This window comes from Sus scrofa, chromosome 9 (genome assembly GCF_054392235.1).
Source record: "Sus scrofa isolate SSC_HxYL_T2T_F1_AM1 chromosome 9, Sscrofa_HxYL_maternal_Yorkshire_Landrace_v2.0, whole genome shotgun sequence".
NCBI classification, from domain to species: domain Eukaryota; kingdom Metazoa; phylum Chordata; class Mammalia; order Artiodactyla; family Suidae; genus Sus; species Sus scrofa.
In genome coordinates, this window is record NC_139391.1 from 4,956,781 (window position 1) to 4,982,507 (window position 25,727).

At 43.7% G+C, this 25,727-nt stretch overlaps 2 protein-coding genes across 2 annotated transcripts; one reads left to right on the forward strand and one right to left on the reverse strand.

Moving 5' to 3' along the window:
* Positions 1-5,667: 5,667 nt before the first annotated feature.
* LOC100624993 (olfactory receptor 52D1-like) lies at positions 5,668-6,615 on the reverse strand. Its single transcript, XM_005656614.3, has one exon. The coding sequence runs from the start codon at positions 6,613-6,615 to the stop codon at positions 5,668-5,670; it is 948 nt and encodes a 315-aa protein (XP_005656671.3).
* Positions 6,616-17,395: 10,780 nt separating this feature from the next.
* On the forward strand, positions 17,396-20,413 carry LOC110255341 (olfactory receptor 52D1-like). The gene is given in 3 exon segments (XM_021062235.2): positions 17,396-17,408; positions 19,397-19,538; positions 19,540-20,413. Coding segments are annotated over 2 exon segments (1,005 nt in total). The 5' UTR covers positions 17,396-17,408; positions 19,397-19,407.
* The last annotated feature ends 5,314 nt before the right edge of the window (positions 20,414-25,727 follow it).

The following is a 25,727-nucleotide window of genomic DNA, read 5'->3' on the forward strand; positions in this document are numbered from 1 at the left end:
TCTCCTTAATCGAAGCATCCTTGCAAGGCTGAATTGCTCTCATCAATCCATCAGTAAGCCCTAGTCACCAAATCCAAAAAATGCTCATGCCCTCATCATAATTAACCCTCAGGAGCGTGTGAAGCGGCTGACCACTTTCGCATTTGAAAATGCTTTTCTCCATAAATACAGTATTTTTGGAAAACATGCTTGCTTTTGTTTTCTCCCACCTCACCAGTTGGTCTATTTTTTTTTTTTTTTAATTTTCACTGGATCCTATTCCACAGCCAGAATGTAAGAATAAGTACTCCAGTCTTCCTTTTGCTTTTATTCCTATGCTATAACTACACTTTCTCACAAGGTATTCTATTCAGTAATTGCCTTCCAGACAGTCTATGCACTGGTAACTCCACTATAAATCTTCATCCCTAACCTCTGGTGTTCTCCCGAGTCGTGTCCCAAAGGGTCTACTGGAAGTCTCCGTTTCCAGGTCTAAAAAGCGCAGGAAAGATCACACGGCCAAGAAAGAACGCTTGGGCATTCCCTTACTGTATCCATCTTAGTAAATGCAACTCATGCGACACGGTGATCAAATGTCAATGCGAGGCATCGCCCTCTGGTATCAAACCCACTAACACGTCCTCTCGCTTCTCCTTCCAGAGTAATTTAACTCACTCACTCTTGCTCTTTATCGCTGTCATGGTTTCTCTTCGAAACTAACTTATGAGCCACTTCACTCGTCTAATTTGCGCCACTCTGTGTCATGCTCCACGAGCACTTTTCCGTAGAGCAGTGGATTCTTAAAGACAGAGGCGAGGCCAGTCCCTCCCGCGTTGAGAACGTGGCTGCTACTCGTCTCTGAGTGAAAAGAAAGCCACTGTCTTCTTCCCTGAGGACGGAAGGCAGGTGGGTTTGTGTGTGAGATTTCCGCCTTGCTCTTCCTCCCCTGAGGGCTCTTACACCGTTGTGCCAGTTCTGACCTCACTGCCATCCGCATTCACCAAACAGCAGACGTCCGGTGCTTCTCTCCGGTTGCACAATAATCCAGGTTTCTTTCTCACCCCTCTGTTCAAGCACCCCTTCCCCTTATGCAGAATCCCCAAACACACATCACCTCACGTGACTGCATCACCTGACACATTCTTCCTGCAGCAGTCACTATGTTTCGCTTCCCTCCAACTCCTGATCTCCAACTACCTAAAGCCAACCTCCTTCCCCGCACCCAGGGTTTCTTCCCCTCTTTCCATTAACAGATGGACAGCCACTGTCCCTCCCAGCCTTGATCTGCTCCCCGTAACAGACTCACTTCTGTCCGTAGGACCCTTCTATTTCTCCACCACTTGGTTAACTTTCACGGCTGTGCTTTCTTGCTCATAGTTAAGTATGCAAACTGGAGATAGTATTTTCTAAACAGAATAGAAGGGTATCAGTTTATCCATCTGTGGCCAAAGAAGCTCTTCACTTTTCCTGGTTATATAGGGTCCCTGGAAGCCTGAGGGACCCATAGCCACTAATGCCACATAAGGAGTAAGGACCTGTGGACCTGAGGGATGTAGGTTGCTCAGAATGAGAGAGCAGGAATTCCTACGGGAACAGAGAAAGCCTAAGGGATATGCAAGTGGACAAATGCAAAGGAACCCTGACTGCACCTCTGACGGCTGGCTGGGTGGATACACACAGTGGGAGAGGGAGGATTCCAACTGAACAAAGCCTGAGCTGGATAACAAACTATGAATACTAAGATGTATAATAAAATTAAAGAGGTCCATAAATAAAATAGACACCAGAACTGGGCCGGCCCTAGAAACTGCCCAGACAATGGGTGGGATGGGACCCCACAGGGATCTTCTCAAGATCTAAGGGCGAACCAGAAATAGAAGTGTAAGGGACGGACATAGGTTCAAATAATCTCAAATTCTGATTTTCTTAAAGAGATATGCGATTATCAATGCCTAAAGGCCATCTGCCAGAAATATAAATTCTCACATAGCTCCATACTCAAAGGTGAGGAATTGACTAAATTTTTAACACATTAATTTATATGTGTTTTACCACCTTATTTTATATGGGCTTGCATAGCATCTGAACATCTATCCCCAAGGTATTCTGTTCCATCTCTCCTTGGAGGTGCCTGTCTTTCCTTAGGTTTTGGGTGAATTAGTTGCTCTCTGATTTTAACTATCTGACAAATTCACAAAAATTGTGAGTTTTAAAATTATCCAGCATTTTTTGTTTATCATTAGGTTTTCAGTGACACTCTTTCCAACTTTTTGGAAAGAGTGTCTAAGTAAAAAATATAAGTCCTGGCAAGGTTTTTTTGTTTTTGTTTTTTTGCCACATCTGCAGCATATGGAAGTTCCCAGTCTAGGGGCTGAATTGGAGCTGCAGCTGCAGGCCTACACCACAGCCACAGCAACGCTGGATCCAAGCCACATCTGCAACTTATACCACACATGTTAAGTATTCACTGAGCAGGGCTATGGATTGAACCCACATTCCCGTGGACACTATGTCATGTTCTCAGCCTACTGAGCCACAGCAGGAACTCTCCCTGGTAGGAATGTTAAACCATGCGGTAGCCTCCGACTGGAAAGACACTGATGTGTCCACTCTCCCTACAGCTATATTTCCCAAGCATGGACTGTAAGCCACTGAGTCATGAATAATCAGCATGATTTGGGAAAATAAAACGGGTTTTTATTTCGGGGATACACCACCGAAGTTTCGAATCTAATGGTTAGAGTGGCTCTGAGCAATCTGTACGTTCAAGAGGCTTCAAGCCTTTTAAATGTTGAGAACTATCATTCTGGAAAGATGAAGCTTGATATTAATCAAACTGGTTCATTGCCAGAAAATGGGGTAATCTTTAGGTGTGCGATGGTTGCAGGTAGAATTGGTTACCTCAAAAAACTGGACACCACCTCCAAACATACCACACACACACACACACACACACACACACACACACACGGCTTGATTTAATCCAGCGTGAACTGTGTTTAACTCCCTACCTGATATTCCCGACACAATGTTTTCCGACTTTGTAAATGCCATCGTCTCAGCTTATTCACTCTTTTCTCCTCCTACCATAGCACTTACCCCATCACTATGTCAGAGTGTCCGTAACTACATGGAGTACAGTGGTTAAGAACGAAAACGAGGGGCCAGACGTCCCAGGTTCAAACCCTGGCTCCAGCTTTCACCGTCTCTGTGACCTTGGGGAAGTGATCTAACTGCTCTATGCCTCAGTTTCCTTATTTGTACAACGAGGAAGACGAAACAGATCACGTCAAGAGTGCAGGAGATTTAATGGGTTCATGTATGTGAGCAACTCGGGAGGGACAATGAGAGTAGAACCACCGTATGAAGTAAATGTTATTACACGGAAGTGGAATCTTCCTATGTCAGAATCCGCCTTATCAAACTCCTAGAGCCCAATGTCTCTACCCTACGCTTTTTTTGTCTTTTTGCCTTTTTTTCTAGGGCTGCTCCTGCGGCATATGGAGGTTCCCAGGCTAGGGGTCAAATTGAAACTGTAGCCACCGGCCTACACCGAGCCACATCTGCGAACTACACCACAGCTCACAGCAAGGCTGGATCCTTAACCCACTGAGTAAAGCCAGCGATTCAACCCGCAACCTCATGGTTCCTAGTCGGAATCATTAATCACCGAGCCATGACGGGAACTCCATTTCTACCCTACTCTTGATGTTCATCTACTGTAAAGCCTATGCTTCCTCCGCACCCTTATCCGATATGTGCGAGGGAGAAAGAAAACGTAGACTGGAAAATTTGGTAAAAATAAATGAAGTAAGTTTATTTAAGACACACCTATCCCTTGACACACACACACACGTCCTGGAAGTCAGGCTTTCTAATGACGGCATGTGTTTTTGATGCTCCTTCATGAGTAAGCCCAGCTGTTCTAATCCGGAATATACGCCTACCTCTGGGGCATAGAGTCAGAGGATCCCTGACTCTGGAACCGAACTGAGTCCTCCCAAATGTCTTTATCACTAAGAAAGATGATATTTCAAACTTGCATCCGCCACACCTTTTTAAAAAATCTCAATCTTTTCTGGAATCACCTGGGAAAGAAAGGATGCATTTATTCTGTGCACGTCTGAGACCCTGAAACTGATTATAAAACTTGCCTATGTGTCTCTGTATCCTTAACGGATTCTGGTCGATAGTTAATATTGGCAAATGGATCTAATCTGAAGGTGGCGATGGGAGATGGAACATGCAGCAAGCCTGACACCTCAGCCTGCGAGACCCTGTGGTCGTGAGACCCCTCGTCAGGGAAATTTGGCTACAAATGCAATCCTGGTGAGATTACGGGAACATTATAGAGCTAGACAGACTTCAAATCCTAGCTCCTCTACCTACTAACGTAAAGAACATGAGTTTGTTGAGCTATTTAACGTGGGTATTTAGGATGATTAACCATGAAAATACTGTGAGAGTTGAGCAATTATGTACACAAAACACACGATGAAGAGCTAAGGGGCCCAGCAAATGTTTAATAAATATTGATTTCTTTATAGTCTTAGCTTGAGGGGTGAAGTACTTGACTAAAATATTTTTCCATTAGGCAGCCAATTTCTCTGCCCCTTACCTGGCACAGCTACAGCTCAAGTTTAGCTGTATTTACGAATCACTTAGGGCACTCTGAACCGTGGATGCCCGAACACCACCCTCATGGCAGTTCTGCCTTCGGCAGAATTGCATTGAAACACAGTGACACAGGGTGTAGTCTTTCATGTGTGGCTTTTATCAGTTAGCATGAAACCTATGAGCTTTGTCCATGTAAAACTACAACACAAAAGAAAGCAGTAGGATTCAATGACATAGAGAAAAGGTTACAAGTTAATGACGACTTCATCAACAACACATTTCTTCAAAGCAATATTAGATTCCAGAGCACAGTAGGGTCATGACTTTAAAGAGCTAAGAAAATGTAATAGCTGGATAATGCGATGGTGCAGCTAACAAAAAGCATCCTTCAAGAGTGAGTGTGAAATAAATCTTTAGACTGGATAACAGAAAAGCTGGCGTCAAAAGACTCTCACTGAGAAGGTATTGAAAGAAGGTACTTGAGTCAAGAAGAAAGGACCGGAGTAAAATGGAAAAATTTCTAAATCTGATAATGTCTAAAGTGATAAACCAGAGTTCCTGCTGTGGCTCAGTGGAAACGAACCCAACTACTATCCATGAGGATGCGGGCTCAATCCCCGGCCTCGCTCAGTGGGTTAAGGATACGGTGTTGCTGTGAGCTGTGGTGCAGGCCAGCAGCTGTAGCTCTGATTGGACCCCTAGCCTGGGAACCTCTGTATACCACAGGGGCAGCCCTAAAAAGACACAAAAAAAGCAAACCACAGATGTGTGATTATACACATCCTATTGTTTTGAAATATCTCTTATTTTTAGCCTCAGATAATTCTCTGTAGATTTGTTAGTTTTTTTTCTTTAAGGGAATATTTTAATATTTTGATAAAGAGTCCTCCTTGGTAATATATCTGCCTCAATGTAGTGTTTCTTATAACACAGAACCTATCTTTGAATGAGTTACTTCCCACAGAAATACATAATCCCTCGGGACAACAAAAGGAACTGAATGAAGAAACCACAAATTCCAAGGCAGAAACTATATAATTTGTTCATCTCTGACTCAGCAACTAAGCAGATTTAGTTCAGAGGTTTTGAAGAACTGAAAAATTTAAGGAACCTGTCCCGGATCTTCTTGGTTCTCACCCCATAGATGACAGGGTTCACCATAGGTGGGACCAGAAGGTAGATGTTGGCCACAAATATGTGGACATGGGCTGCCACGTGGTGCCCAAACCTGTGGGTGAGAAAAGAGAAGAAGGCTGGGGTATAGGACACCAGGATCACACACACATGGGAGCCACAGGTGCCCAAGGTCTTGAGGCGGGCATCCTTGGACGGGAGGTGGAAGACAGTGTGGAGGATGAGGACATAGGAACAGATGATCAATAGGAAGTCCACTCCTCCTGTAAGGAAGGCAACAGCGAGGCTGTAAGCTCTGAGGACTCTCGTCTCCGCACAGGCGATCTTGATGAGGGCCATAAACTCACAGTAGGTGTGGGAAAGGACATTGGTTCTGCAGTAGGGCAGCCACCGAAGCAGGAAGGGGTGAGGACTAAGGAGGGCTGTGCCCCGGAGCACAACAGCTAGACCCATCCCCCAAGTCACAGCATGGGTCAGAATAGCGGAGTGTCTTAGCGGATTACAAATGGCTACATAGCGGTCAAAGGCCATGGCCAGGAAGAAGCCAGACTCCATGGTGGAGCAGGAGTGAATCAGAAACACTTGGGTGAGGCAGGCTTCAAAGTGAATCTCTCTGTCATGGAACCAGAAGATACTGAGAAGTTTGGGCACGGCGGTGGTGCACACAGTAAGGTCAGCCACAGCCACCATGCAGAGGAAGAGGTACATTGGCTCGTGGAGGCTGGAGTCTGTCTTGATAAAGAGAAGAGAGCAGTTTCCCAGGAGGGACAAAAGGTAGCCCACACAAAAGGGGATGGAGATCCAGATGTGAGCAGCCTCCAATCCAGGAATGCCGATGAGAATGAAGATGGACGGATGGACATCCGTCTTATTGTATGCTGACATACCCAGCATCAGGTGCTTAGCTTTCTCTTCGTGATTTTCTTCTAAGCAAATAAATAAAAACTTAAAAAGGTCAAAACTCTAAGTCAGCCAAAATGCAAGAAAATGTACGTCATGTAGTAATTAAAACATCTGTTTATATCCTTAGAAAGGATTTCATCATATGATTGTCACATATTTCAGAGTTGTAATTTACAGTGTAGCTGATCCCTAATGCTCCATCAAAAATAGAATCAAAAGTCAGAAGTCAATGTATGAAAATCCAAGAGCTTCTATTCTTTGCAATGAAACTGACACAACTGAAAGCTGAGGTGTAAGAGTCATAGGTTTGGATGACTTAAGAAAAGTGTGGTTGTAAGACACAAATGAGAGTGAGGCAAGGAGAGTGTGGGAAGTTTTAACTGAAAATACTTTTTTTTAAGTTAGATTTTAGTTATAATAACTTTTGGACATTCCAAGCTACAGGATATAGCTTGGCGATCAAAATGCCAAAATCTGGAGGATATGCTGATGGCTGCGCAATGAACAGAAGGGGGTTCTTTCACCCCACCCACCGTGGAACTCATTCAGGATGATCAGAGTGGGCCTGATGACACTGTGTCAAGAATGAAGAGCTCTCTGCCTTGCCCACGACTCTCCGCTGGCCCCAGAATTTGTGTTTGCTTTAACCATCACAGGCAGTAATTACAACAGCATGATTGTAACCTGAGTTATGAGCCTCCTCTATTTTCTAACAATGTCTTCAATTAGTAAAAAAACAACTTCATGACATGCTTTTGATGAAGTTCAGTCTAGAGTCGACTTCATCCAAGCATCCTTCATAACCTTCCCTTTGTGCTGCAAGCTTCTCCTGTGTGGGCTGATCCCTACCCCTGCCCCATACTGTGGGGTGCTGATTACACCTGTTCCATTTCTTAGGACTACTGGAGCAACACTGAAAGACCTACTGCAACTCTAAAACAAGTTTGTTTTCCCTTTTCTTCTTTTAGAAGCACAATTGATACTGTTCCTTTTACTCTACCTATCATTATAGATACTTGCAGATTATGGAGTCTACGGTCAGAAAAATAACCATGAAACCAGGGTCCACTGTCACAGAGACTGGAAGATATACAGCACACTGGGTAGCAATCTTGATTTACAATGATGACCCATGTTGTAGCCATTCAATCTGTTGTTGAAGTTTCACACTCAAGTTTCTGCTCTTTGACAGTTTGGCTTTCAAGGTCCCTAGGGATGGACATTCTCTTTTGGGCAGGAAACAGCTGGATTCAATGGACTGAGGAGCTTGGGACGTGTAGAGAATACCGCATTTCTGGATTGTGATATAAATTGGGATACACACAAGGAATCCAGCGACATCACACTATTGGGAAGTTATGCAACAACCTGCAATTTCTAAATGCTTAGTCAGCTGTTTTTATGAGAACATTTCAAGTTAAACACTCATGAATTTTAACCCCAGTTAGGATCCGGAGAGTTCAAATGCCTTGGATGAGGTTAAACCGCTGCCTGTACCAGAGACACTGATCCCAGAGACCTCACTCTTCATTATCACATAAATTTCCCCAAGGATGTGTCATGTGTTTACATGATGTATGTGAGAGGGTGAATCCGTGTGTACACAGAACATTAGGAAATACCATCGCCCTTGATTTGATGACGGATGCTGGTGGAAAATCTTCCTTTACGAAATTCCATAAAGGAGCTGGCCCAAGGCTAAGCTTTTCTCTTCTTAACTGACACCTTCTCAAGACACTTACTCTCATGCTCAATATACGCTGTGAGCTCTGAGCTCGGAGGGAAGATTGTCGTTATCAGAGAAAAGCTCTCCCAGTCACGCCCGCTTGTACCATGAGGATGGGCATATGCTCTGAGCTACACGATTTTTACACACTTCCCTTTTTTTCTCCTAAAATGAATGTTTGTATCCTTTTATCTGTATTGTGGATCCATTCAGGTTTTCGTACTTCTCATTCACTGTCACACTCAGCCTTCCTATTTGCTCTGTCCCACTGCACCGTTTAAATACATTTTCCCGATGGAAAATGAATGGACAGATCATGCAGGGAAAACTAACAGTGACGTGAATGTACATATCCAATCACTTAAAATAGATCCTGCCGTCACTGGCAATCAGGAAATTCAAAATTACAATGAATATAATACAAAACACAGATTTTTAACCAAAGAACATCAGTGATGATGCCACGCCTTAGTGACATTTGGGCTAAAGGACAACTCTTCTGCATGACTGGTAGGGGTCGGCCCCACTTTGGAGGGAAATTTTGTAGAAAGCATTGTACTAAAAATAGTATTTTTGGTAGAGTGTTTTAACTACTTGCCATCCCAGGAAATAATTTTCAATAAGCACATGGAGGTATATACAGTGTTTCTCATTGTAAAACTGCCAACGACAGAAGAAAAATTGTAGCATTCAAAGAATGTCCATCAGTAAAGTGACAGTTAAATTAAAAGTTGTGGCAAGTTTATGTTATATTACATATTATATTATATATTATATTTATATCAGCAGTATTGAGTAGTAATTAAAACAAGTATACTTTAAAAACTGAAAGAGAAGACATCCAAAATTTTAAAATGAAGCTGTTTGTTTTCTATTCATTTATACACATGTATGTATATATGACACATTCTATAATATGAACTGTTACACATATACATAAAAAATTTTTTAAATTTATACTGAAACCAGAAAACAACCTGAAAGGACACCCATCCAAATTCGGAGTCTAAAATAGATGAAGGAAGAAAAGGAGTGGAAAGGGAGTAAAATTTAGTTGTATCACCATGGTTTGATTTTTTTAATAGTGCCAACAGACTTGATCTGCATTACCTGTAGTTAAAGCAAGAACACAGAGTTTCAAATGTCATCTTCAGAAAAAAGAGAAACCAAGAAATTACAAAGGAGATGTGACCTTCCCTGTCCTGTAAACTATTAAGAAACTCTTCGATTCTGTTGAAATACCATTCGCCCACCTCTCTCCATAGACTGGTCACCTACCCAATTCATGAGAGTGGTGACTTTTTGTCTTTGTCCTTCAAGGTATTTCTGCACAGATCAAACTTTCAGCAGTTTTTGCTTAAAAACAAAGACTCCGCTCACATGTCTGCCCCCCTGAGATGATTTTTCTAGCTCCTCTGAACCGCCATTCACAGCCCTCCTCGGTGACCCTACAGTGTGTACACTTACCTGCCATCTACCTCTCGTCATACTGTGTTTTACATTTCTGCATATATTTCTCCTTTATCATACTGCACATTGTTTCTTGGCAGAGACAATGTCTTTTCATATTTTTGCTGTTGTTCCAATTAACGAATAAAGAAAAAAGAAAGTAAGGGTGTGTTACTGTGTGTGGTTAGTACTTTCCATACAAACACACCCAGGGAATCACTATAATTCTATTGCCAGCCCACACTAGCCCCAAACTTTGTGCATCAACTATTTCCTGATTTTAATATTAACTCTGTCACACATACCCCGGGATCAGTCTCCAACAAAATTGAATTTTGTCAAATATTTTGTTCCCTATTTGACCACAGGATGGAGAAAATGAGGGAAGCAAAGAAAGAAACTCACATCTGTTTATTGGAAAGAATTAAATATATGGCCTATAATGTTTTCTGGCTAAGTTCTACTTCCTCTATCATTCTCTTTACAGTAAACAAAGTTGAGCATCTGTTGAAAACCACGTAAGTTATACTGCAGGCATTATCCCACTGAATCTTTATGGAAATTGCGGTTAGGTAGTCATACCATGACACAGATGAGAAAACAAGCTAAGAATGGTGGATTCATCTGCCTAAAATTACGCAACTATGAATTCATAGACTGGAATTTGAAACCATGTATAACTACAAAGTTTGTACTCTTTATACTAACCATGAGGAGGCAAGACCTCTGCAGGGTTTTGTAAAGGTAAATTGACTTAATACATTTAAGGCAGCTTTGAACAGCAGGGACCATTGCTTAAATATTACCCATTTCTAGGGTTTGCTCAGAATGTAGGGTCGACACATCTACAATCCGATCCCTTTCACCCGATCGGTCTCCCTCTGAAGTCCTGAACTAGGCAGGGAAGCACATACAGACGGCTACTGTCAGGAAAGTCGAGGCTCGTCTCAACCTCTAACAGGACAGACAGAGATGCTGCTGCCTGCAGCACAGACAGGCTTTCCAGGGGCCCCAGTTCCAAGTGGGTTCAGATACCTCATGGAACCTTACACGAGCCTGTGCTTCAGAGACCGTTGCTTCTAACTGGAGCCCTGACACCTTCACTCTGGCTATTGTCCACCCAACCCATGACCCCCACGAGATCAACTGCACGCTGCCTTGAGGCAGTGGGGGTTCCGGGGAGAGAAGGAGCACCCACCTCACTGAGGAAACCTTCCGTTCGTTCATGACTCACAGCTTTTCCAAATGAGCTCAGTTACAGACATGCTTCCTCATGTGCTAAGACTCCCATGGGCACTGGTGGGGATGGCCCCCCTGCAGTGGCAGAGAAAGAAGCCACTGGGAATTGGACAGGTGAGCGCAAGATTCAGGTCCCAAGACTTTAAAGGCGACATCTTCAGAAAAAGAGAATCCGGGATGGGATGGGGGCAGCAGGTAACCCTTGATTGTCTCTGGAAGCTGCCCCTCAGCAAGACGGCCTGAGTCTCAGAATTCTTGTTTGTTACAAATATCCCACATGCGTACTAACAAGGAAAGAGCGTGTCCAGTCCCTTTGTTGGCATAATGTCCTTTTATGTTCAGTATGAGAGAGAGGTGCATCTCTGCACTAGATCCTTCGACGTGAATACCGAGGACGTGGATCAGAAACCCAGATTGTCCAGATGGTCTTAAACATACATCATGTTCTCCAGGCGAAGGCCTTCCTCACTCCTGGCTTGAAAACGGTGGGTGGACTTTCCATTCCAAGAACAGCCGAGGGTGAGGATGCTGACACAGGGGTTTCCCTAGCACGGAGGTGGTCTCTTTGGTGGCATCTGGACGCACTGAGGGCACACGCAACAATAACACAGGTGCAGGCAAGAGAAAACACAAGATAAAGATTCCCAAAATAAGTTCTTGGTTTTTGCTGTTGTTGCGTTTTTTTTCCCCACCCAGGTCCACATAAACTGAACCATCATTTTGTCTAAGCTGGGGACTGGATCAATCAGGGGGGCGCACTGTAGCCTCATTTGATTGAATAAAGACGACACATCAGTGATTCATCGGTGTCGGAGTCCACAAACTGCCGACTTCTGCAGTAAACAAATCTGGCGCACGTGCAACAGCACAACCACAGAGACAGCTTTATCATCACCTGCACCTGCTTTTGCTCATTAACCTACGTCCCTTCCCTAATACAATTCATGTGGGCTAAAGCCTGGGCGCCTTTGTTCTGCGGAACCAGAGTGCCTCCTGGTCCCCCACTTTCTAGATGCAAGAGAGTCGTGTGTGTGTGTGTGTGTGTGTGTATGGTCTTTTTAGGGTCGCACCTGTGTGTGTCTGTGTGTGTCCGTGTGGTCTTTTTAGGGTCACACCTGTGGTATATGGAGGGTCACAGGCTAGGGGTCTAATTGGAGCTACAGCTGCTGGCCTACACCACAGCCACAGTAACGCAGGATCCGAGCTGTGTCTGTGACCTATACCGCAACTCATGGCAACGCTGGATCCTTAACCCAGTGAGTGAGGCCAGGGATCGAACCCCCACCCTCATGGTTCCTAGTCGAATCCACTCCCACTGCGCCACGGCAGGAGCTCCTGTGTGCTTTGTTACACCACGCGGTCCCTCTTTCAGGATCCCCCGTTGCCCTGCAGCGCTGGACGCGGCACATCCGGTCTGAACTCCAACATCCGTCGTGAATAACGGCTCCGATGCCTCCTTGCTGGGCAGTAATACTATTGAAGGACATCCTGTTTTGAGGGCAGCTCTTCTCGTGAGGGACATTTCAGTCTCCAGTAAAGACAGGTTCTCCCAGCTATGCTTGAAGGCTGGCGGAGTGCATTTAGCCTGGGCTTCTCTGTGTGGCCAGTGGAGGGAACAGCAGTGGTGGCCAACTAATTGCATCAGTAGAACACAGACCACGTCCACCTGGCCTTGGGGAGGGGGGGTTGGTGGTTTTAGAAACCTAGCCTGGTTGTGCATATTCTATATTCTGACCAAGGGGTGCGGCCCTGTCCCAGGCGTGAGGACGTGAACGGAGGGCCAGTGGGCCAGACAGGATGGCCATTCTGTCCCCTTCCAGTGACGGCTGCTCCATGCCAGGGACAGTATTTTTCATCAGGTCCCGCTGGCAACAGGGCAATGGTACGCCAGCGGTGACTGAGTCGTCCTTCCTCACCCAGGGACGGAAGTACCTCGCCCATCCTGGGGGGATATTCCATTGCAAATCCCAGTAGACAAGCCCTTTCCCGGCCGTGATGGGTGTTCTCAGCAGCAGAGCACACGAATCCAGAATGAGAGTTGGGACAGCGGCTGCCTCCTGTGATTTCCACACCTTTATGGGGTTTGATCTCTCTGCAGCGTCCCTACTCCGGCATAGGGGTCAGCACACCATACTGGTTGAGCATTCTTCTGTATTAAAGCCGAGGACAGTATCTCAGTCCAGCTGGCCACGGTGATTTTACTACTAGTATTTAATCTCTCTAATATTCCAGTCCTTCTTTCTATCAACTCTCTTGCTAGGTGGCTATACGGAAGTTGGAACCTCCATTCAATGTCCTGTTTGTTTTATTTTGTCTTTTGTCTTTTTAGGGCTGCACCTGTGGCATATGGAGGTTCTCAGGCTAGGTCTACACCAGAGTCACAGCCATGCAGGATCCAAGCCACATCTTCAACCTACACCACAGCTCACAGCAACACCAGATCCTTAACCCACTGAGCAAAGCCCAGGATCGAACCTGCAACCTCATGGTTCCTAGTCCGATTCGTTAACCACTGAGCCACGACGGGAACTCCCAATGCCATGTTCTTATGTCTGGCCTTGTATATCATGCCCTTTAAATGGAACCCCCCCCCATCATTGTCTATTTTCAGTGTTGATGTCTTGGACAGATGCAAGATGAGTACATCTCCACATCCATCCTCCAGAGTTTTATAAGTGTATATAGAGGCCTGGGTTCAGTCACAAATGCCACCCAGATGGCCTCAGAAAGACACTGTGCTGTCCCAAGGCTATGTCCCTGGAAAAGCTCTCAGTGTGGGGATGATGGATGAAACGTACGTTTCCAGCACAGAGAAAAGACTGAAGAACCTGCTCATGGGTCTATCTTCACACAACTCACCGAGAAGGAGAAGGCTAGAGGAAAGCTGGATTGTGGAGACTGGAGTTCAAGAATTTTGTTTTAGAAGCACTCGGCTGAAACACATACTCCATACTCGGATAGAGAAGACAATGGTTGGATGGGTAGAGAAGTTCCATTTCAGTATTTAGGGCGGAAGTAGTTACACAAACCTAGAAATCATCAGCACACACTCCTATTTGTAGCCATAGGAATAAATGGGACATAGAAGGAAAGACCACACACATGCAGAAGATGAAGGTACAGCAGGGAAAAGTCCTAGACATATGCGAGGAGGTGGGTGATGCAAAGTATGTTCACTGATCCCTTTTCTTCACCCTCTATGTCCAGCCCAACAGTAAGTTCTGCTGATTCCAGCTTAAGTTGGTCTCACATCTCCTAGTTCACTTCATCCCAACAACCACGATCTGAATCCGAACCACGACTGCTTTCTGCTGCACATACCCTGAGAGTCAATCATCTCTTTCTCTCTGCCTCCAAATTCATGGTCAGCCTCGATTCCTTTTCGTTTTTCGCAATCACTCCATAAATTCAACTCTAAAACATATGCATAATCCATTCATGTTTCTTTATATCTTAGCTCTCTTAGAAAACCTGGCATCATCTTAGACCCTGGTCTTTGAAAATCGGAATTCTACATCAGTTCTCTACATAGGAGGTCACATTATACACAGCTGAAAAAAGGTTTCCTGGTGGGATTAGATTGAATTTAAGATTTTTTTCACTGCTCTCGAAGGCCCTAAATGATCTGTCCTGTGCCTCTTTTTAAACTTCTCAAGGACCACTCATTCCCTTTGCATACCTTGTTTCAACTATTCTACTCTTTTCTTTCTCCTTAAAACTTAGTAAGAATTTTCTCCACTGTGCAAGATATTCCATCATTTATTTTTCTTGCCATCATCTCCCTCCTTTCTTTGAATGACTCGTGTTTTCCTATCATCTGGGTTTCAATTCGGTCAGGTCTCCAATAAAGTTCTTTCCTGACCTTCTTTTTCTAGAATTCTCCATCTTCTGCTTCTAGTCGGTCTCCAGCATACCAACCTCTGAGCTTTCATAAGAGAACTTACTGATATCCCGAAATACTACGTTTTTAATCGTTTGTGGATTTCTCTCATACGGCAAATATCCTAATAGGAAGGACCTTGTCCGTTTTGATTATTACGTTTCTAGTCCCTGGAATAGTACCTATTTCCTAGTAAACAGAAAGGAGTTGATTTAATGAATTAACGCAGGAATGTGAAAAACTTTTATGTCCATGGTGGTGTGGTAAGAAATTACAAAGCTTCTTTGCACAATAATGTTTACAGCAGTAGATGTGGGCAGTTTGTGGGGTTTTTTTTTTCTTCTTTATTTCTATTATGCGCCTATCATACTTGGGTAAGGAATTAATTTTCTCCTTTTTGTAATCAGTGGAACAATGAAAATAACACATATACCTAGGAACTGACAGATGGTTAAGTAAATTATTGACCATAAATTTAGTGATATATTTTATGACCATTAAAATTATAATTATGGAAGCTATTAAAATTAAATTTATGAAAACTCTTAACCGAAAGTTCTTTGTTGCATCATATTTTCTCAAAGGAAATGAGACATTATACATACTCCACCAAGTCAACAATCATTATGCAAACCCAATGTGCTTATAACTTTGAAAGAATTTAAAGCAAGAAACATACCTGTAAACTAAGTATTTCTTTTTTTTTTTTTTTGGTCTTTTTTAGGTCTGCGCCTGAGGCATATGGAGGTTCCTAGGCTAGGGGTCTAATCGGAGCTGTAGCCGCCGGCCTACACCACAGCCACAGCAACACGGGATCCAAGCCGCATCTGTGACCTACACCACAGCTCACGGCAACGCTGGATCCTTAACCCACTGAGCAAGGGCAGGGATCGAACCTGCAACCTCATGGTTCCTTGTCAGATTCGTTAACCACTGCGCCACGACAGGAACTCCCACATCTGTAAACTAAGTATTTCCGACCAACCATGTCCCAAGGAAAAGAGGTTCATAATGAGACAGATTCCACTGACAAAATCACGTTTTCTTCCCTCTTCTTGGGTCTTGACTAAAAATGGAGGGAGAATAGGCTCTGAAAACTTGCTACTATTTTCCGCTCAAGAAATCTCACAGGTTGGGCTCCAAAGGGAATTCATGCACAGCTGAGCCACTTTCTTGACTCCTGCGAGACTGTGATTCTAAACTATTAATGTGACCGAGGTGAGATGAAAGGACAGATTATCCTGAAGATATGCCAGGAGGTTCTGGTGACACAGGACAGGTAAGATCAAGGATAACACAACTACACAACATCTCCGTTCGTCACCAGAGGTGTGGAGCCGAAGGCGCTAGGCCTTCAAAGGGATTAGAAAACAGAATGACACGGGAAGATTAAAATGGGTCCCCGATACCTGCGGGTAAGAAAATAAGGAGTGATGTCTCGTATCTTCTATAAAGAAACCACGTCCCCAAATTCATAAGATGTGATAAAGTCTTTTTATATCTTTTTTCCTTATTTCTATCAATTCAGGGTCTGAATTAACAGTGATATTTCTTTTCTTTTTTTTCACTTTTTTCATATGGAGGTTCCCAGGCTAGGGGTCGACTTGGAGCTACAGCTGCCAGCCTACACCACAGCCACGGCAATGTGGGATCTGACTCTGTCTGTGACCTACACCATAGCCACGGCAACGCTGGACCCTGAACCCAATGAGTGAGGCCAAGGATTGAACCCTGCATCCTCATGGATGCTAGTCAGGTTCTTTAACCGCTGAGCCAAGATGGGAACTCCAACAGTGATCTTTCTTGATCACCGGTTCCTTCTTTTCTAGGATTTTCCTTTTCTCCACAAGCTTATTCAATAGGCTTCCCATCTGATCTTCTCTCTAGGAAAGGGAGGCCATTCAGTTGAGGTTTTCTAAGGACGGGCAAGGCCAGTGAAATGAGGAGATATGAAAGTAATAGCCTATGGACCCCATTTAATCAAACCCTAAGGCAAAGCGCACACATCAGCATGTGGTATGTACGTACGACAGGCTCAAGAATAAGACAGGATATTGAAGATACCTTTCCAGGAGCTGAGGATGAAGAATTCTAGGCTGCGCTACAGAAAGAAGCCCCTGGGAGAAGAGGGATTATGTGAGTTTACTGTCTTTTCTGATTCTGCAAGCTCAGGAAAGCTGCCTGCACTTGTCCATCTAAAAACACAGATTACTGTTGCTGAACTGAGAAGCAGGGGTTTCGTGATTTACCAAAAAGCAGTCAGTTCCTGGGGTGGCAATGGGACAAAAAGAAAGAAATTCCACGAGAGTACTGTCTCCACGCTGCTTCTGGGGAAACAGACTAAATGAGAGCGTCCTAAATTGGATTCAGGCCATCTGACCCCTTTGCTCCATCACCGTCCACTGTGAAAAATCTAAATCAGAATTTCTAATTCAGGCCTTAGTCACTAAGTCTCCAGAAGAAAGCGAAGACTACGAAATGGTGAGTCCAGGGTTTGATTAAGAGGGAAACAGAATTTGCACACCAAAGAATATCCTTTTGGCAGAAGAACGATGGGCCCACTTTGTGGGTCATGTAAGGCCCTAAGATGCAGTTCCACAGTAAATATATTATTTACTGTTTTGCATTTCTAAATTTGCTTAATTTAGTCCTTCAGTGTTTTTTTTTTTTTTTTTTTTTTTAACTTAGTAGAATTTTGTCAGGCTTGGTCCTCTTTTAAATAACGTGCTTTCGCTGTTTTTTCTTATCCTCATCATTTCCTTTCTCCTGTTTTTCCCAGAGATTACTGTCGGTGCTGCTTTAACACCTTCAAAGTTTCTTTACTAAATTTCTCCCTATCATTCCTATAATAACAGCAATGTGGTCTATGAATTTCCTGCAAATTTCAGGACTGGAATTATGTCATGCAGATGGCATATGTTCTCATATTTTATAATTTTGGGGGTGTTGCTTTGAACTTGATTTGCTCTTTAGTTGAAGAGTCATTCTGAATACTACATTTAATTGCACAAGCATGGGTGTGCTTCATTTACCCTTTAAATACTAATATCTAATTTCTAAACTTCTATTCTATTGGCTAAGGTACAGCTATTATTCAGAATAAATCCTGAACTATATACACTGAACCGATTTCCAAATCTGTTACCCAATAATTTTAATTTCCTTTTTTGTCTTTTACTCACTTTCAAATGAGATATATCTGCCTGTGCCCGGTGCGTGCCACTCCCAAACTGAGTGATATGTTTGTTTCTTCCATGTCATCCTCTGGGGGTTAGGACTTTTGACTTTTTGGCTTTCTGACCGACACCTGAAGCAGGTGTTAAGGAGCACAACGCCGAGAAGTTGAGCATCTTTTACGTACGTCCTCATGGAAGTGTACTTTTTTGTTTCATCACCTCTCTGAGCATATTGGCATAACGGTGATAGAATTTCCACTTACTCTTTTTCTGGGCTCTCTGGTTTCTGTATCTGCAGTTGTTTTCTCTTGCTTCAATGTATACCTCTCAACAGGTATAATGTGCTACCATTTTTGCTCTTGTGTATCTGGTCTATACACAGTCCTCAGAGTGAATATTGGGATGTGTGACCTTGGCACTACTTAGCTTATGTGTTGCTGAGCTGTGCAACCTCCAGAACTCTGCAGTCTGAACCTGTCGGATAGAAAGGATGGATAAAAGAAGTAATGTTTGGAGGAGGAATGAGATGCCAGTTGAAAGATGATTACTGCTTGGCTCAAAGTTCTTGTCTGCCTTATACGTGGATGGCTCCTAATTTTTACTTAGCCTCAGGAGACCGGTTCAGAGCCCGAGGAATGGGACCTGGATTAGAGCGTTCGTTGCGCTCCTACAGTTCTCATTCACTGGAAAAAGAGTCTCAAATACGTGTCATCAAAACTACTTTTCAAAACATGCTGATTACATGCGGCAGAGTGGACAGTCACATTCAGGAGAGAATCTTCTGTGCTCTTCATCCTACAATGTGACGCCCATTTTAATATTTTTCACAAATCATTCTGGGCAAACGAATTCTAACCTGGGGTAATACAGTTAGCATTAGTGTCTTCTGATGGTGAACTTCATATAAGTTATAATGTTCTCCTTTTCCCTTCTATTTCAAAGGTCCAGAATGCTTCAGAATCAAGGCTAAGCATCTTATCTATGAATCCTCTGACTCATGTAAGCGGAATAAATATCCCCACCTTTTGAGCCACAAAACTGCTTGTGCATATAACTTTTACTGCATTAATCATAACAGACTTTAATCATTGGTTGGCAGGAGTTTCTCCCCTAAGAAGAACGTTAATATCTAAGGTTAGGGATTGAGTCCTATTTATGCATTTTTTTCCTTAAGCCATTGTCAAGTATTGTACATCATGTATAACTATTGCATGTAATATATAAAACAATATAAAGCCATTAGTAAATGATGGAGAAACGAACATGAAATCATCTGCAACAGAGCGCAGCCAGTCTCCTTCATCATGCCCTTGCTAAACACTACCAACAGCCATCCCCGGACCTTTCTTCTCCTTGGCATCCCAGGGATGGAGGCCATCCACGGCTGGCTGTCGACACCCTTCTGCCTTGTCTACCTAAGTGCTCTCCTGGGGAACTTCATTGTGTATTGTCAGAACGGATTCTACGCTGCACGAGCCCATGTACTTCTTCCTCTGTGTGCTCTCTGTGGCTGACGTGAGCCTCTCCACCACTACTATGCCCAAAATCCTCAGCACTTTTTGGTTCCATGACAGGGAGATCGATTTTGAAGCCTGTCTCATACAAGTGTTTCTCATTCATTCGCTGTGCAGCATGGCCTCGGGGTTCATCCTGGCCATGGCCGTGGACAGGTACGTGGCCGTCTGCAATCCCCTGAGACACTCCATCATCCTGAGCCACCGAGTCATCAAGACCTCGGGGCTGGCTGTTGTCTTCCGCGGAGCTCTGCTTTTCAGTCCTCAACCCTTCATGCTTCGGGGGCCTCCCTATTGCAGAACGAATATCATCCCTCACACGTACTGTGAGTTTATGGCTCTGATCAGGCTGGCTTGTGCAGAGACCAGGACCTACAGAATCTACAGCCTAACTGCTGCCTTCCTTACCGGCGGTTTAGATTTCATATTAATCCTCTGTTCGTATGTTCGCATCCTTCACACTGTCTTCCATCTTCCGTCCAAGGCTGCTCGGCTCAAGACCTTGGGCACGTGTGGATCCCACGTCTGTGTGATCTTAGTAGCCTATACGCCAGCCTTCTTCTCCTTCCTCACCCACAGGTTTGGGCACCGCGTGCCTCCTCACGTTCACATCTTTGTGGCTAACATCTATGTCCTCGTTCCACCCACGGTGAACCCAATGATCTACGGCATACGAACCAGCAGGATCAGAAAACGATTCCTCCAAGTGTTGACTTCTCACAAATCCTACAACAACCAACTCTCTCTGCAGCAGGTTCCTAAGACTTATGGGGGCAGGGGAGACATGCAGCCCTAATTCCAGAACCATGAATCCCTAATCTTCCATTTGTAATAAACATATTAACTTTTACTGACGAGATTTTGTTCCTAGAAAATGTGCTGAGAAGAGGGCTGACTTAGATGATTTATTTTTAGTATATTTGTCCAGTAACGCAATATCACAATTGTGTGGTCTCACTCACTGTGTTTGCTCCAAGATACTCTTCTGTTGTTCAGTCTTATCAGCTTTATCAGAGGTGTTTTATTGACTTACTACATCTGACCTTAACTAAACTACGCATTTGTAAGCCTCAATGAATGGAACTGTTTATATGTCCAGGTCAACAAGATTGAAATCATTTTAAATCACTGGAAACTGAGATGATTCTAGCAAAAATGTCTTCTGAGCAGACAGATGAAGAAACAGAGGCCTTCCTGTTATTTGTGTCATGTATTCTTACTTTATTTTACCTAGCTAGAATCCTTTGAAAGGTTGTGTTTGCTTGTTTCTTTGTTTCTGTTTGTTTGGGGTTTTTTTCTGGCTGCACTTACCCCAAGTGGAATCTCCCAGACGGGCGATCAAACACGAGCCACCGCAGTGACCATGCGAAATCCTTAAGCACTAGACCACAGGGAATTCCCTCAAAGTTTCTAAACAATATTCCCACAAATGACTCAATGATATCCAAAACTGTCCTACTATTTTTCCTTTTTCTGTTTCCTCAGTTTGGTTCGAGCTGATTCAGCTGTTCCTTGAAAGGATCTAATAGCCCCTCTCCCGTCAACTGTGCACCTTGTATACTCCAGTCTCATTTACCACCAGTTCATACTGCCAACTGGAAGAAAACTCTCCTTTGGCCTTTCCTTATACCTCATCTTTCTAGCTACTCTTGACTCATATCTGTATGTCACGTTGTGCAGTGTCATTAGGGTGTGTGAGTCATTACGGGTATATCGAGTCATTACGATTGTATACTACAGTTATATTATTTTCTTTATAAAGAGTTAAACTATCCCTGATCATGATTGAAATGGTTTTGTCATTAGGCCATATTAGCATATTTTACGAATCTCTTCCGCAACTAGAATACCCCTCTCAGTTTGTACTTAAGCAAAATCATGCCACTTTTTCTCTTGAATTTTTTAATCTCTTCTTTCTGAGCTGGTGGGTTATCAAGTGTCAGTGACTACATGACCCCTTTCTGCTGACTATCCAATGATGTCACACTTTCTCCCTTAAACAGCAAGTGTTAACTGTGTGCTCATACTTCTGATTATCTAAACTTATTTTATTGTTGTTCATCTCGCCTTGTTTTGGTTAAGATGGAAAACACCTGTATATCTAAGATTCTAAGAGACGTAATAGAAGGTAGCATTTAAGACAACTGGCTCTCAAGCTGTACTGCTCAGCTGTGAATCCAAAAACCACTTACTAGCCGTGTGGATTCTCATTAACTTATGCTACCTGTCTGCTTCAGCTTTCGGATTGGTACAATGGAGATAATTGATGATAGCTATTTCAGAAAATAATTCTAACACTTAAAAAATGCCAACTGTGGAGTTCCCATCGCGGCACAGTGGAAACAAACCTGACGAGGAGCCACGAGGTTGCAGGTTCGACCCCTAGCCTTGCTCAGTGGGTTAAGGATTTGGCGTTGCCATGAGCTGTGGTGTAGGTGGAAGATGTGGCTCAGATTCCATGTTGCTGTGGCTTAGGCCAGCAGCTGCAGCTCTGATTAGACCCCTAGACTGGGAACTTCCATATGCTGCAGGTGCAGCCCTAAAAAAAAAAAAAAGGCCAATTGTGATTTGGTTCCATTGAAGTTAATTGATTAACACATAAGGTTCATATGAAGCACATGGCCCCTGGCATTATATTATGTGTATCTTATAAGGAGGGAGTATTTAGGAAGCTGCATAAAATAAGTTATTTAACACAGTGAGCAACTAATTTCACATCATGGAAATATGATATATAAGTATATATGTTCTGAGAGAACAGAAGATGAGGTTACTTTAGATCTATATCCATAATCTGTCTGAGAACAGGTCTGAAATAGAATGAAACCATTTTATGGAAAGGTCGGGGACTGTCCTTAGGTTGTTTAAGGACGGTTAGAAAAAAAAATGTGGGGAAAAGAAATGGACAAAGGAGAGAGTCATAATGGATGCATGTGGAGAAGCCTACACAAAACAAACATATCAATCATAATTCTTGAGACCACAGGATCGTATGACCATGCTGGGAAACCACTAATGCAATGGAGAATGACAATGAAATGATGCGATTATTATCCACTAACTTAAAGGAAAGCTGGAAAATTAGAGGGCATCCTTGGAAGAATGTAACTGACACTCAGCTCCCTACTTGGAAAGCTGAGGATGCTTGGAAATAGCGAAGCTCCAGGGAAGGGGAAATTCCCAAACCTCAGGCGTCTTCTATGCCATTTCGGGGTCAGGGCTGGGGAAGAGTGGGGACAGTGAGACACAGAATGAAGACATCAGAGCCGACACACCTGAAAAGTTTTAAACTTCCACTTAAAGAAAATGGCAACAGCAATAATAGGGGGAACAAAGTAAAAGTCGGGAGGGGAAAGCTTACAGATATAGGAGCAATCCCCTATGATATAACTTTTTTTGGTGAGAATCTTGGGAATTGTACTACTATTTGGCTTAATGGAGTCTTGGACGTTTTAGATCACTAAGTGAAATAAAAATGATAGACATGCCACCATCTCACGTAAGGCGGAAGTGCATAAAAACACTCAGATATCTGGTCATGATGGAAAATTTATAATAAAATGCCAATAAGCCACCTATGTTTTATGAAAGGTGGTAGAGATGTTGTATTAAGTGAAGGCAGAGGAATGCATTGATGAGACAGGGAACAGTATCGCTGAGGTCTAGTGGTGACTGGCCTCCACAGCGTAGGATAAAGGTAGCAGGTGGTATTATAGAACTGGGAACTACAAGATAAAGTAGCAAGGTGAAGGTGATAGCACTCAATCATTTGGAACAAGGTGGAAAGATTTTTTTGTAATGAACGTCAAGGCCACTGTCATGGTTAAGGGGCCTGATGCAGAAAGAAAGGGGAGATGGTTAATAAAATACGGCATTCCAAGGCGCTAGATAGATGTTGGCCATAGAAGGTATTTTTCACTCTGTACAACCAGAATGAAAGCAAAGACAGGTCATCAGGAGGCTGAGGGCAACCACTGCAATAGAAATGTCACAAATGTTTCTCAATCTTCAACTAGAGACAGTTTCCAGATCCAGACTCCAGATCGACACTAAAGGAGAAGCTGTGTTTCCAAGAGGAAGAATATTGCGGCATCACTGCAAGTTTTCCTGAAAATAAATCTCCTGGTCCTTCTACAAGGAGTCATATTACGAAGACCTTTGGGCTCATGTTTGAAATGACTTAATGCCAGAAACTCAAAGCATCATGACACCCCCCTTATTCCAATGAGAAAAAAAGGTAAAAGGTTAAAATGGAGGCCTCTTTTGATCTTGATGCACAGAGTATTGACAAAATCCAACACATATTCACCTGTTTCCCAAACCTGTAATTTAAAAGGACATACAGAGTAGACAGCAGAAACCCCACATTCATTTCTTGGACAATAGGTGAGAGCTACGGATAAAAACAATATTGCTTCTTGTGGGGAATGGTTGGGAACAAAACATTCATGAGAAACATACACACTGCAGAAGGGATTACCTCTTTCATATCCTCACTGAATTCACCAATCTGTCCCCATCCAAGCCTAATATTGCCAAAAGCCAATGTTTTGTCTTTATTTAAGTTAATCAGGGAGCTGGAGAAGGAGTTAATGGACTCCTGAAAACACAACAAATGGCACCAATTGCAGTGCTGTGCCAGGAGGCTTTTCTGCTTTTGGTTTTTTAGGGGGGGGGGGGGAGGTTAGTGCTAGATTCTGTGGATCTATAACAGAATAACAGACGGACATTGATCTGGCAGATCCATTATTTTCCAATTCTATCAGGAAAAAAGTTCACGCACAGTTCACACTCCACGGAAGAACAACAAGAGCAGAAAAATCCAGTCCTGCCCAGGACTTTGTTAACTCTCTTACTGTCCTGATAGAGTTCAAAGGACCCCGGCCATTCCATACGATCTGGAGAACTTCCTTTTGGTTCACTTTAATGAAACGAGTTGAGCCATTAATGGAAATTTTATTGGAAGCCTCGGTAAGACACATTTGTCCCAAAGAATGGAAAATAAACCTTATTAATAGTATATGGACTGTTTCAACAGGGAATTTTTTTTAAGGGGATGTTGCACTGAGACATAGTTTAAAATAAAGGATGAATGTTTGCATCTCACAACTCCTATCACAAAAAATGAAGCACAGCCTCACGGCGCACCTTCTCATCTCCTACAGACAACATATGTCACACCTGCGATTAGATCTTCAAACTATTTAGCAAGTGACGGGAAAGACTTGAAGCTTTGCATTAGCTCCAAAGCAGGAAAGCCTTGCGAAGCAGGTCTTGGCGACAGCATATACAGCCCAACAGTTTGGACCATACAACCTGGCAGTCTGTATGGTATTAGATTATTTATGGTGGAAAGATACCTTGTGTAATTTATGGTTAACTCTAATAAAAGAATCGCATTGCAGCCCTCTCGAGTTCTAGAGAAAAGCCGTGCCGTATGCGGCGGGGTTTTTTTTTCCACCGTTAAAACTGACCCAAACCAGGGGCCTGCTCTCTTGCCTGTGGCGAATGCAGGCTATTGCCTTTCCCTTGTGCGCAATACAGAGTTCGCAAGTTCAAAGACAATAATAATAACACCATATTCCTACCTCCCTTAGGCGAAGCTGCTGATGAGAGCGGGGAACAGGAGCGCTTCCATTTCCCGCCAGACGCAACACGGGCCCGGGACCGAGAGGTGGAGCCCGGTGCCAGCGCCAGGGATTGGCTACTGGGAACCTTCCTCTGCCCCAATGAGGAGGCGGCAGGATGGAGGGCGGGGCGGGGCAGCCGGACCCATCCCGTGTCCCTCTGCCCCTGTCTCCTACCAGGCACATGTCGCCACTTCTTCAAGTCACAGCTTGTCTCAGGATGGTTTCTTTTCTTTTCTTTCAATTTTGTGTGTGTGTGCATGTGTGTGCGTGTGTGTGTGGGTCTTTTTTGGGTTGCACCTGCAGCATATGGACGTTCCCAGGCTACGGGTCCAATGAGAGCCACATCCGCCGCCCACGCTCCAGCCAAAGCAACGCGAGATCCGAGATCCAAGGCGCGTCTGGAACCTACACGCAGCTTGCAGCACCGCGGGACCCTTAACCCGCCCAGAGAGGCCGGGGATCCAACACGCGTCCTCACGG